This window comes from Rhipicephalus microplus, chromosome X (genome assembly GCF_043290135.1).
Source record: "Rhipicephalus microplus isolate Deutch F79 chromosome X, USDA_Rmic, whole genome shotgun sequence".
NCBI classification, from domain to species: Eukaryota; Metazoa; Arthropoda; class Arachnida; order Ixodida; family Ixodidae; genus Rhipicephalus; species Rhipicephalus microplus.
Genome location: NC_134710.1, coordinates 305703616 through 305717908, shown reverse-complemented (window position 1 = coordinate 305717908; position 14293 = coordinate 305703616). Strand labels below are relative to the sequence as shown.

Sequence of the window (14293 nt, the reverse complement as noted above, 5' to 3'; positions counted from 1 at the left end):
CTTTTCATTTTGATTGTTGTCCATAATTATCTTACTGATATATGATGTAATATTGAAAATGTTTTGTATATGTAAACAAAATAATGTTAAATGGCTGCTAGGTACAAAATGTTAGCATGTACAGGGGCCATCAAAAGTTCTCAAGCCACTATCGCATATATTTCTAAAGCAGCGTGGCCTGGGAATTTTTTATGGCCCCTGTAGGTTTCTGTGCAAGTTTTGTCTAAATTGTGATTTATAGCTGTGCAACTTATAGTAAATTGACATTTTTGTTTTATATGTGACTGTGCTGCAATACATCTATGTTTAACAAGCTCTGATCAAGAAAGTATAGCCTAGTTTGATTGTAATAAAAGAAAAAAACCTCAGAAAGACGAGGACGCAAGGGCCATACACACAAGCACTGTGTGTCCCCCTCTTGCCTTGTCATCTTGCACTGTTTATTTTATTTTCCGTTATAGTGCCACCAAACCAACTAACTCACTAACAAGCATTAACAAGCCTAATTTAATGATTTTGAAATTCATGCTATGCATATTCCTTTGCCCTAGAAATATGTGCCAATAGTATTTATTTCCTACGCCTTGCGACTTCATGGTATCTTCTAGCTGTCTTGATAAAATTCTGGCAAAAAAGCAGCAGTACGTTTAGCGTTACACATTGAAGCTTTATTTTTCTTATTCTGAACATTGTCAGTGTCACAGAGGACCAGAATGCAAGAAACAGGAAATGCTTTGTGCCGTCCACTACGGCGTCTCTCATAATCATATGGTGGTTTTGGGACGTTAAACCCCACATATCAATCAATCAGGAAATGCTTTGTGCAGTCTCATGTATATAGATATCGGGTTATATTACATTAAGCATGAGATTTGAAGATGTGTAAAGTGAGACCCAAATGTGTGTCATGCCAATGATCGATTGCCCTGACACAATGCAAAAGGAACATAAAATGAAATAATATCTTTCTGTACCTTCTAGAATCTCAACATAGAATATAAAGGGACAGTGCGTCATATTCTAGCTGTAACGGATATTGTCAGACTAAAGATGTCACTGGAGCCAGCAAATTTTGCTCCTTTCACATTTCTTGTCGAATGATTTCTCATCACGCGATTATCAATCTTCTTCTGGTCGTTCAGTCTTGATTTGAAAAGGAATCACTGTTGAGTAAAAAGTACATGCCCATTTCTTGCTTGGTTATGTGTTCAGATAAATTTTTTTTTAAGTTTGTATCCTAAATACAATCAGCGTGCATTCATCTGTTTCTGCGGGTAAACCTTTTTTTTTCCAAACTTTTTTGTGCATAGGTTTGTGAACTCATTATCAAAGGAATGTTTGGTGATTGTAATTAAGGGAATGTATCCTGGGCATTGCCACTGACTTTCCTAAGCATGCAAATCCAGTTCTTTTTATTTTAAAGCTACATATATGAAGTAGTGCGTGCATTTTCTCCAAAGCTTCCTTACATTCCTGATTCCACTCGTATGATAAGCACGATTCACTTAATTTGGCCAAAATGCCCAACCTTACTCGATCAGGAGTTATAGATACGCTCTCAGCATGCAAAATTGTGCAAGCTATCACTGCTCCACTTCTTTTCTCATGGTGTTTATATTTTCAGAATGCATCTGTCTAGTTCACTAGTAGGAGCTCAGTCCTATTTGGTTTAGGTTACTCGAGTGCATGGGAAAAACCTGCTTATAAAGAACATTGCGTATTATCGACGCTACGGCTGTACGCTGTTAACCTCTAGTGAGAGTGGTTACAGGCTAGTGACAGTGCAACAGTTATGGCACAGTAGCATTCTCTCATGATGGCCCAATTAAATATCCACAGAAGGTGTTCTCAAGTTTAACGCACCTTGCGAACTTCTGTGTCCTTCAACTCATGCTCAGGGAGAAACCATTGCTGCAGCAGTTGTGCTTCTGTCTTTGTTCAGGTTCTTCTGGATCTAGCTCGTATGGTGTTTGAGGAACAGAGCACCATTGAGCAAGTTGTTTACCGCATCATGACACACATGCAGTCACTGCTCGAATGTGAGCGCTGTCAAGTGCTACTTGTCGACCATGAAACCAGGGTGAGTGTCTTCGAGATCGCCTCGCAAATATCCTAGCTGACTTATGCACACATTGTGGCAACGAAAGGCTGCAGCAATCTCATAGTGACTTTTAGTGTTACCTGAACAGCCACTCTACATTGGTGCAGGAAGGCATGCAAAGAGTGACTTTTTGCATGTTTGGAAAATACAAAGTGACTGTAAACAAGTTTTATACTTGTAGCCATTGCCAGAACATACTCATTAAAATGTGGGATGACTTTACCGGTTACTGGTCAGTAAAATTTAGGAAACTGCATATGCTATGTTATAGTGAGGAAATTGAGGGTGGTTGACTGAAGACTTGGGTGGGGAGCACAGGTCTTCGGTCTCTCCAAATTATGAATGTCAGTGCAGACACTCTGATTGAACAGCTCAGTGACAGACAGACTGCACCATCGTTGCTTGCTTACCATCTTCCAAATACTTTCTACACAATTCCCCAGGTGAAAATTCATAACTAGGAATCCAACTGGTTTCAACAGGTCTCAGTTCAATGGGGTTAAGGAACATATTTTCAGTTGGGAATGCATTCCTAGTCACCAACTGGGACTTGCTGGGAATGCATTCCCATTAGAGAATTAAAGTATTCTCAATTGGGAACAGGCCCCATTCACCGTTGGTGCCCAGATATACATGCTCTGCAGCTAGCTTAAATAATATTGAACGTGCAAATAATCATCATTATAAGAACATCAAACACTTCAAAGGACTCAATGTTAAATGTAGAAGATTATCATGATTTATTAGTATTATAAAAAAAGAAATGGTACACCGCACCCAATAGGCAATAGCTACTGTACAGCTGACTTGGAATAGCACTGCAGTTGCATATAGAGTGCAAAGCTTGCTCCACTTGGCTTTCATGTCGTGAAGTTTTGTGATGCAGCTGATGTATCTGTGGAACCGCTTGTCATCGCTCGGAAGTAGTCGCAATGCTGCACTCAACGCTGTCAAGCGGACATGCTCCCAACGAAGCAACGACAATGTTAACTCCCCAAGATCAACTGGGCTGGCACGGACATAAAAGATTGACAACAGTTATTTAATATTAGGAGTTGAATGTACTGAACGTAGTTGAATGTGAGTGAATTGTGTATTGCGCACTTGTGCAATGAAATGATCGACTATAATAAATGCATATTAGGTCAGGTGGGACTGTTTATCATATTATAAATAAAAGAAGGGGATGATGTCTAAATGAGAAATGATAGCGTCTTCTCGTTCAACTGGTCATCCTGTTGGTTTCCAGTTGAGTTTTAACTGGTACAAGTTGCAACTGGAATCAACTTGGACCAGTTAACTTTTAATTGGTACCAGTTGCTAACTAAAACCAGTTGTAACTAGAATCAACTGGGACCAGTTATTTCCCAAATGGGACCAGCTGATACCAGTTAATACCTGTTGAAACCAGTTGGATTCCCAGTTACACATTTTTACCTCGAGATCATGTCACTTTTTAAAATAAAAAAGCTGTTAACATCTAAACATGGCTGCTCTTGTGGCCAATTTCAGTCTATAGCAATTAAGAAAATGTGTTGCTTTGAAGTGACTTGGAGATTTTGAGGCTGCTATAAATGTAACTTTCGATTTGTTCTCTTGCAAGCTGTTGTGTTTAGCCCTACCATTCTGAGATGTTCTTTGTTGTGTTTGCACCTTTCCTCACTGAACAGTCGAAATAAAGCCTTGCCATTGAATAATGAAGGCAGTAATCTCTTCAGAAGACATCACTGATTATTCATCAATACATAATCAGGCTCGCTATATTTACTGATATGGTATTTTAATGCAGTTATTTTTCATTCTGCCCTGTTTAATAAACACTTTTATTCAGCAGTGTTGAATAACTCTGTAGGTAACTTGGCAAGTCAATTGGTGCTCAGTAAGCGCTGCATGTTCTTGGCAATTTACGAAAACCTTTCTTTCTGCAGACGGCTTTTCACCGGGTCTTTGACTTGGAAGCTAAAGATGCTCTCAGAGACGATGTGGCTACATGTACTAGGTAAACAACTTCCTTCTGTAATTTTCTGCACCATATCCTTTTACTACTAGATATGTCGGAGGTACCTAATATTAAAGGGACTGAGAACTGCCCGGAACATGAAATAAGATGACTGCATGGATAAAAACATTGCCTTTCATAGTGACTTCAACCAACCCTGTTTTTCTCATGAAAAGTGTCGTTATATCTTTATTTCTTCATTGAAAATCGCGAAAGTAGCCTGTGACACCGCCTGGTGGCAGAAACTGCAAGTAACCAATATGCCCTGTCATGTGACCATAATATAGTGTACACGGTCAACAATGTTCCTGTTAGTAATAAAGTATTGTTTGCATTTTTATAGAAAAAAGATATTATTTCATAAAAATGTACATATAGGCCTGCATTAGTTGTACACATTAAAGTGGCTTTGCAATATTTCGCATAACTTAATCATATCTCATGCTGGCCAGCACATCCTGAGCAACTTTTCTGCGTGCTCGTGAAATCGTACAGGCAATTTCCGGGTCGCTAAGATTTTGGAGTGACGTGGTTTTTCTATTTACAATTTTTCTTAGAAATGACATGTGCTAGCCCTAGCAAAAATTCTGATTGAAAAACTGATAGGCTATCAGGTTATTGACAGTTGTATCAGTCTATAGGTGTATCAGTCTATAGGTGTATCAGTCCATGAGTGTATCAGTCTATGAGTGTATCAGTCTATGAGTGTATCAGTCTATGAATGTATCAGTCTATGAGTGTATCAGTCCATCAGTGTATCAGTACTGGTGTACCAGCGTATAAGTGTAGCATTCTACTCTGATAGGCCCACAAGCGAATTGGTGCTTAGCCAACTGACAGGTGCACCGCTACATCAGAGCAAGCAGGGCACAAATATGAACACAGAAATCAAACAAAATATTTTATTTGATGTGCCATCCTTTTGTTAATCTTTTGAGTTCATCAAGTCAATAATTTTTTTTTGCCAAAGCCTTATTGAGGAGCTTCTTCGTTTGGTCAACCTCTCCAATCAGAACGGTGTGCTTTAAAAAAATGGTTGAAGAAATCTGCATGATCAAACACAAAGCAAGTTATGGGCTCTTATTAAGTGACAATTATGTGCACTCTAAGTAGAGGAGTCAATATGACAAGGAAATAAGTAGGAGTGCTACCAGTCTGCCTCTCTATTATTGTTTAAAATTAGTTTGTGGATTCTTGCATAAAAGTACCCCGCTGCAGTAGGCAAAAGCTAGACTTGAAGCTTTAGTAAGTAATTATAACACAAGTTGGCAGTGAAACCTCAGCTGATTATGTGCAAAAATGGAGCCACCAACTTCCATGAATTTTGGTCAGATTGCAAAATTTCACCTACCTGAAAACACAGCATATGTTTCTTTCTCCAAGGGAGATTTCGCCTCCCCTTTTAGGCCGATTGGAGGCTGCGCCAGTAACACTTCTACCGACTAGAATTGGCAACGGCCGCCTCACGAACAAAACTGGTCTGTCTTTTCAAGCCCATGAGGTGATTGTACAACCTCTTGGGAACGGCAATTCCTTTGCCCCGATGCACCTATGAAACAAGTCAAAGATGATGTGCACACATCAGTTTGTTAATGCACATTTTCTCATTAAAGCAAAGCAACTTCAAGACAAAGCATACTAGAGTTTTATGATACCTCTCTGTCAGTGGGCACATAATTGATAAGCGGTGCAGCCTCCCTCACACTTGAGTGGGCTACTTCAGGGCTGTCCGTGGTCGCTGTGGTGGCTCCAGCATGGCAGCACATAGTGGTGGCAAAGGTGCAAGTCGTTTCTGTTTTTGAGGCTTGCGGCTGCAACATTGGCAAAGGACAAGATTCTTTGCTGCAATGAAAAAGTGGAGTGTGCAGAAATAAAGTATACTGCACCCTTAATTGTCACGGTAGCAACCTAGGTGTGCATGGTCAAATAATATATATGATAAACATAGCATGCAGTTGAGATATGCAATTAAAGTGTAATGATACGTTACATGTCACGTCTCAAAACCATGGTGTGATTATAGGGGATGCCGTAGTGGAGAACTCAAGAAATTTTAACCAAGTGGTGTTCTTTTTATTATCCACCAGGCTGTGAAAGTTGTAAAAGCACATTTACAAGTGATTAGAAAAATATGCATGCATCCCTGCCACCCATGAGCTTACATTGCATGCTGCTTTTCAGCAAAATTGCATGCTATAAGAATAGGGCAACTTGCTGATGCATACAACCCTAGCAGCAGCGCGTTACAACAGCTTATGAAAAAATGATAAACTTGTTTGGAAATTTTTGCTGCAAAGGGCATTTTCCAGTAGGCTTATTCTTTCTACTACCTTTGTATTTTGAGCCCTCAGCATATATATTGACTTCCTTCAGAAGCTCTCTTTCTGTTCTTTTTTTCAGCATCAGCAAACAGCAGGCCTCGCTGCTGCTTCTTAAAATGGTTGCCGACGTGCTTTGTCTTCTGCTTAACAGCAGCTTGATGTCGTGTTTCTTACAAGTGCTGACAACCCAACACACAAATTTCACTGCTAGTTCGCAAGCACAAACAGGGCGTATATCCGCACAAGCAAAAATAATTTTAAACCAGTCAATTGTACAAAAAAATGTGACGAAGCTGCGCTCATACCACGATAGAATAAAATAAAAATAGCTCTTCAGCATACTGCAACTTTACTACCACCTTCAGTATGACGTTCCAGCGCCCGCACAGTAGTGGAGCAGCGATGCTCTGATATATTCGCTAAGGGGGCGAGGAGTATATCAGAGCATTGGTGCTTCATGTGTGACACGGCACCACGTGCAGAGAAAAATTGGCTGTCGATTGTAAGTGCGCTGCAGTAGCACATCAGCTGCAATGTCAACGATAGCCCAACTTGGCTGCCGGTAATAATTACGCTGCAAGTAGCATATCAGCTGCAGTGTGACCAATTGCAACTTACTTTTTTAAATGACTCGTTGTCCACTTCATTTGAACTGCAGCTATCGGAGGAGTCGCAATCGGGTCTGGGGAATGGATGGTCGTTTTTCTGTTGCATTCCTTGCATCATCCTCGGTACCTAAGAAAATATGATCAGTAAATAACTTCAGAATGACTGCTTTCTCCTCTTTGTTTTCGTATTGGAAAAATAAGAGGCGTGGACTTACCATAAAGCTTAATCACTTGAGCGTGGTAGTGGTCGCAGTATGTGTTATCCTTCCAGAACACCCGGTACCACTTGTGAGGATCAAAATTGCCCATATCCTTCGGATTGATGTACCTACATGCATTTACCGGGACTATTAATTTTTAATTATCATTGCGGAACCAAACATCTTGGAGAATTGTGAGTGTACAGGCGGGATACTGAGCAATTAAGAGACGCAACAATGTTCACATGCACTACACACGCACCAAGGCTGCCACGGACTTGCTATTGATGACGATGGCAGTGCCATTTGTGGATCTCCCGAGTAGTTTATGCAACCACGAGTCTACGACTTCTTCCTCAACACAACGCAATTTAGTTTTTGAAAACAAAAATATTTATTTGCAAAACATTTATTTCATGTTTTACAACTTTATAGGTTTGTTTTTTTAGAGCTCAAAGCAAATAATATATAAACAATGAACGCAATTACTGTAAAATGGTGTCGCTGTGCATAGCCTCCGAGATGGCAAACGTGCAATGAAGGGCGCGCAGCGGGAATTTCAGAGGTCATGCGCTGTGTCGCCGTATTAGCGTTGGTTAGGCTAGGTGGCGTTAGCCGCTGCCCAATTTAAAGGATACAGTCATATCATTTCATTCATCCATCCATCTATCACATCATTATGGCTACAACCAACTACCCATAATGGCAATCAGTGACCACCATGGCGACGACCATCTTCCTCCGTGGTGACCACAGTACAATACACCATAAGCACATGAGGTCTCCTGTAGGGTCACTACCTCGTGCCGTGATCTCGCGGCACATGTTATAGTTTTCGGCAAAATCCGCGCCGCGTGCTTAACATTCAAGGCACAGCAAGCAGCTTGTGAGTGTGAAGCCTTGGTCGATGTAATCGATCTTTACCCGTTCACTTACTATCAGTCCCGCAGCCTCATTTTGCGTGGACACCATCAAGCGCGCTATTTGAAATTTGTGTCCAGTTCGACGAGAGATGGATTCAACTCAACCCCAGCCTCGATCAAAAAGAAGAAAAAAAAACGCTATTTGGAGCCTGGATCGCAATATGTAGTACCTCGGACAAGGAGCGGTGGAGGCGCAGTCGGCCTACCAGCTACACTCAGCAAGAGTATTCCTCAGTCTTTAGCTGGTAATTGATGTTCTGGAGTAGCGGCCTTCGACACGTGAAGTCTGAGTGATGGGCATGGTGACAGCAATGAAAATCCCGATCCCGACCACACTTACGGCTCCGAGGAAAACTCGGTCAGCGATTCCGACCGGACTGCAGATGCGGCTCGCGACAATGTTGGCATGAGCGACACTTTTTAAATGCAACAATGGCATGTATTTTACACTGGTACATGTCAATAAACAGCCAGGCTCTGTGTGTGTGCTCATGTGTGTGAGGCTTACATCAAAACTATTCAAGAACCCATCTCACATTGGTATTTGCTCAGAAACAGAGAAAAAAAGTTGTGCTTGAAGGATGTGGCCAGTGTGTTTGCACATGAAAGTTGGATGTGTTTGCTATGTTGCTGATGTACGAAAGCCTTTTAAAACTTGTGACATATATAGCCAGTCTAATATGAGTTTAGCAAGGTAGGACAACTAAATGTTGGCTCGATCCTTTCTATTGTTGTTCTCTTCACAACTGAACTTTTCTCATGATAGGCAGTTTCTTGTGTGTGTGTGTGCGTGTGTGTTCTGCAGTCAAATGCTTTAGCAATAATTAGTACATGGTTTTTGATTTATCAGTCTTGTGAGGATTACAGGCAAGTAATATAGCAGGTCTGTGCCACCGCTTGGGCTTTGTGAAAAGACACACCTGTGAATAACATATGCTGCTATCAACATATCAGCCAAATTTTGCAGCTGCAAGTAACTTTTTTCATATAGATGACTGTGCTCACTTAGAATTTTCGGACGCCTGTATGTGGTGTAAAACAACTGAAAGCATGCTATTGGCCTATAGCCAAAATAAATCAAGAGCAGCATTTTAATCGAATGTGCTCCTTGCCACAGTGTGCTGCCACATGCTGGCACTACTGTCCAAAATCTAACATTGCATAGTCACACTCGCACATGAGAATGGCAACACGAAAAAGCTACTGTGTTTCTTTAAGCATGCTCTAGCTCATAATGTGTGCTTACATATCGGACTTCTTTACTGCCATTCCTCCCATTAGTTTTCGGCGCAGCTTGTTGGGACCGACGAGAAAAAAAAAAGAAAGCGGTTGAAGTGCGCAATAAACCCCTCAGCTTGCTTTGAAATATTTCTGGCAGTGGATTTGCGAGGCATTAAGTTTTGATTATGAGGTCAATTAATGATTACTCAAAGAAGCATTTCATTGTTCATTTAAATTATCTCATCCAGTATGGATTATGACACTAATGTAGTGGCTCGTCATTAAAGGCAAAACACTATGTAGGAGAGACAGCTGGGGTTGGCTTGTGTTGTGAAAGGGAGAAACTGCAGCACCACCCGAGGCTTTTGAATCCACGCCGTTTAGAAAAATTATTGTATCAGCAAGCTCATTTCACAGTAGTGGACTGATTATTAAGTTATCTTCCTTGGAATGTTTACTGGCCCTATAACACAAAATTTAGAAATTATGTTATAATTGCTCTGTGATGAGAAGTTTTGTTTGTATTGTTTCAAGTTACGTTTATACTGTCATCTGATAAGCTTTGGATACTAGTATTTTGAAATTTCTAGACGTCATCTATCATTGTCAGCATTTACTGTGTTGCTATCTGGCACCTGCAATCCCATTTGTACACAGAATAAAGCGTTCATGTAGGCTGAAAGCTGCTTTGCATATTTAAAGCTCAGTTTGTCAATAATGCACCACCATGAAACATTGTACATTTTATTCTACGCATCCAAAAGCTGCCAGTTGCACTCTTTGAGTCATCATAATATTTCACACAATAGTCGTCAAGTGTTCAATAGAAAACACTGATACACTAATATACATGCAGAAGAGACCAATCACATATATGTGGGCTGTGTGTTCAAAAAAAGAACTAATGTTAAAATGACAGTAATGCATCTTATGAAGATCTGATAAATGAACAAAAGACTAAAAACCTATAGACTAATATATGCCATATAAATGACCAATCAAACTTATTCAAAAGCTGGTAGCACTGGTAAGACTGTGTATCAGTCTGATATGAGACTGGTAGCACTGGTAAGAAAATGTATCAGACTGATGTGGATTCCTATAAGAACTGGTAAGACTTTGTATCAGTATGGTACAAGACTGGTACAACTTATAGGAAACTGTATCAGACTGATTCAGACCTCTATCAGAATTTTTGCTAGGGCTGCTACTCGGCACAACCGCTAATAAGCGCAGTGACATTTTTAGTGACTTGGGCTTGGCTCGTATGTTGAGAGAGCAACGACGATGAAACAAGCCATCCACCACACAGGCAAAACAACCTTGGGCGCAGGTGCACACAATGCGGTACAAATACAGAGAAGCTGTATAAAGTCACATCATCTCATTATAACGGCTTGCTATTTTCAAAAATAGTTGTAAAGCTCAGAATAAACATCATTAAGCATAGTTACAGGAACTTCTGTGAAAGCAAAACAACGCAGTTTGCACAAGTTGCCAGAAAGGTTTCTGGCATAGCTATCAATTGTCAGCGTTGCTGGATGAAAGGGCTCATCAAGATTTAGAGCTTTTCTAGTCGAAAAATACTTCTTATAAAATAACTATGTGCTTTTGAGATTAACTATGGCAGCTACAAACACTACAAAGGGTAAGATGTCTGTCGCGCTGGAAAAAACTGGGCCAAAAAAAAAATCAGTTTTCGGTCTTTTTGAGGCGTTGAAATTTTTAGTGTGCACACTGAGTTGTGAGCGATACGATAGTGCATGGCTCCAAGTTTTTTGATCACCTGGGGTTTCCGAAAATCACTCAAAGCACAGTGCATGAGTATTTTTTTTTGTTGCCCTCCAATGAATGGGCTTTGGAGTATGTGCACCATGGCCAGAGCACCCTCTTGGTCACTGTAATTATCTCTGCAGATATAATATAATTATCTCAGCAAATTATAATAATCTCTGCAAATATCAGCTGGCCATATTCCAATATTTCTCCTATGATATTTGTGTTATGAACTATCCCCAGTAGTAATTTATTCAAAATGTGTACATCATGAAAAATACTTGCAAGTCACAGAGCAAGTACATTAGTACACAGACAGGGTATAGTTGTAGAGTGGTGGGCCAGGTGAGTACACTTAAGAAAAAAGATATACCAAAGTTAGGTATAACAAAAAAGCATAGAAAAAGTCTTGAAAGAAACATGAAAGTATAGGTTATATTTTTGGTATTGTAATATTTATATATGATATCTATAATATCATACGGTACTATGATATAAGAATGGTTAGGTGGGCTAGTGAATAAAGCATCTTGCTCAAAGAACAGAGAGATGGGAAAAGAAAGTCGAGCAAAGTTGAACCACAGAACTAGAGTACAGTCAAATCTTGTTTTAGGGAACCTCAGATTAATAATTTTTACAACTAGGTTAACAACTTTTTTAAAAATCCCCCTCCAAATGTTTATTGGAATAATGTAAAAATGTTTCACTACTATGAATTTCAGAATACGGAATGTTTCAGAATAACGTTATAAATTTTATCCTCCTTATGTATTCAAATACAATACTTGAAGATAACGAGTGGCAATTTTAAGAAGTTTCTCGCGGTTGTGAAATAAATGCCCAGCTCAGTACCTACTGCTTTCATCATCATCAGAAGGCCCGCATATTTCTTTATCTGTTCGCTCTATTCAAATGTGCAATAAACCTATCGCCATCATCATCACCTGGTGCTTGTTTTTTGCATCGGGCGTTGCCCCGTTGCCTTTGTTTTTGTCGTACTGCTTTACCTGCGCGCTTGTTGCATGCCTGTTTTCTAGCCTTTGGTTCGTGGTTGAACTTTCAAAATGAGCTCCAGAAGCAGCACAAAAGGAATGATACGACAGTAAAAAATGTGATGCGAGCGACCTATGGGATGAAGTAGCCGATAATTACCCATGCATGCTTCACTAACGCTTGAACACTACGCTAAGTGCAACAACAAAGCATGCACGTGAGCTTAGCTGAAATCCGGTAAGATCCATACCATTTGTCATGATAAGGAAAGGGCTATGAGAGCGAAGACGGCATTGAAACAGCGCATGCTAACCAACGTAAAAAACCGGTATTTAACGTTGATGCTTCGCAGAGCATTAAAAAAAATGCGCTCATTTAAAGGTTTGTCTTTCAGTTGTCGAGCTGCCCACATCAGAATAGATTGTGCTCTTCCTCAAACAAACGTGCACTGGTTCCATAATATTTCGTGTTTGTTTTTTTACGCTTATTAGAGCATAACACGGTCGCATATGTATGCACAGAACAGGTAAGCAACTTGCATGTTTGCGTTTAGAATTTTCGTGCAAATCTTCAATACTTTCATCACAACTTTTCAAAATAACGAATGATTTTTAGCGGACCTTTAAGATTCATTATATTGAAATTTCACAGTACTACTTGTGTTGTGTGGCTCTCAGATTCTTTAACTAGGATGTTCTATCTTCATTTTTCTTTATAATTACATCTTATCAATCATTTTAAAAGAATTTATGCTAGCTTATCCCGGTTTTGTATTTCTATTTTCAAGACAAATAAGTGTCTGTATGAACTAACTTATTGTCTGTTGTCTATCTTGTTTGGCTTCTCCTTGACTGGTTGTGTTGGTTCAGACACCCTAATTATGAATGGCGCATAGGTAGATGCTTAGTTAGACTTATGTGAACATTTTCACATAAGATACTGTTCGTGGGCCTCCACTTACACCTAGCAAGTGTATAGGCTGTAGGACCATTTGAAGCTATACTATATTACAGCCACAGACCTTGATTTTTGCACTTTATGAACCCATACATCAAGAAAGCTCTGAGTCATATATATAAGCACCATTACGACCCATTTTTTTCACTTGCATACTGTGAAGTGTGACTTTTTTTTACCTTTGTTTGCAGCCCTTATGAAGGCAGGTTTCCCATTAACACTGGTATCACAGGGTCAGTGGTTGCAACTGGTCAGGTATGTATGAATATTTCATTATTGAAAGGTGTATTCATGCAATGCACATAAATAAATTAGCCTTTGAATGTATATCCTCATGCTCATTATAGAACATGTGTGCAATAAATGCTATGGGCATCTGCCAGAGGTGCAAAAAGAGCACTGGCTAGCCCCCAAACCACACTTGTGCTTAGTCCCCCCCCCCCCCCTCCTGCAATGCAACACGGGGTAACACCCACTAGACACAATCCTGTCGATGCCCATGTGCAAGACAGTTATTGAATTACTTGATTATCAGTATCCACGTCGCTTGGATAATTTGCATAATGCATATTGTCAGTGTCTTAGTATGCATCCAATGGCGTCTGCAGAACCTTTTTCAAGGGAGTGGGGCAACCGCGGGGGGGGGGGGGGGGTTCAGTAGGTTAGCACTATTTATTGTCTAAATTACGCACATGAAAAAAAAAGATATAAATAAATAATTAGTTTCAGGCTTGAAAAAATACAAAGGATTCTGATAATTGACAAACATAATAAGCAAAAAGCAATAACTTAGCACCACTTGGTGAATAGCAGTGCATGGTCGGTCTACTTGCATGTGAGATTTCAACTCGCACAAATTGATCAACACCAGTGCACAGCCATTGGTAGTTATAAGTCCTCTTGCTAGGTGTTACATCCTTCTTGATTTCTTGATGCCGAATGTGGCATTTGGTGACTATGGATTACTCAGAAGGTGTAACTTCAAATATCTTGGAATGCCCACGTTTTTAGCTTTGTCTAGAAACTGTACCCAAGTCATAATCTTGAGAAATGGGAGTTGCTTGCTGTTCTCACTGCAATTTTATCTCAAGTAAAGAGAAGAAGTATGATCATGACTCCCTGTGTTGCAGTAGCTCACTGATGGTGTCGACAACCTCAGGCACTGTCTGTTGCAGAAAGTTTGCTTCACTAGGC

General features: G+C 40.0%; 1 protein-coding gene across 4 annotated transcripts in view; it reads left to right on the top strand.

The window, feature by feature from the left end:
- Positions 1-14293, top strand: part of Pde11 (Phosphodiesterase 11) — a 646106-nt gene that overhangs the window by 555741 nt on the left and 76072 nt on the right. For all 4 annotated transcript variants that reach the window (XM_075879467.1, XM_075879468.1, XM_075879469.1 and 1 more), the window contains exons 8-10: positions 1943-2080; positions 4030-4100; positions 13291-13354. In XM_075879467.1, the coding sequence (XP_075735582.1) occupies positions 1943-2080; positions 4030-4100; positions 13291-13354 (273 nt within the window). The remainder of the gene's footprint in view (positions 1-1942; positions 2081-4029; positions 4101-13290; positions 13355-14293) is intronic.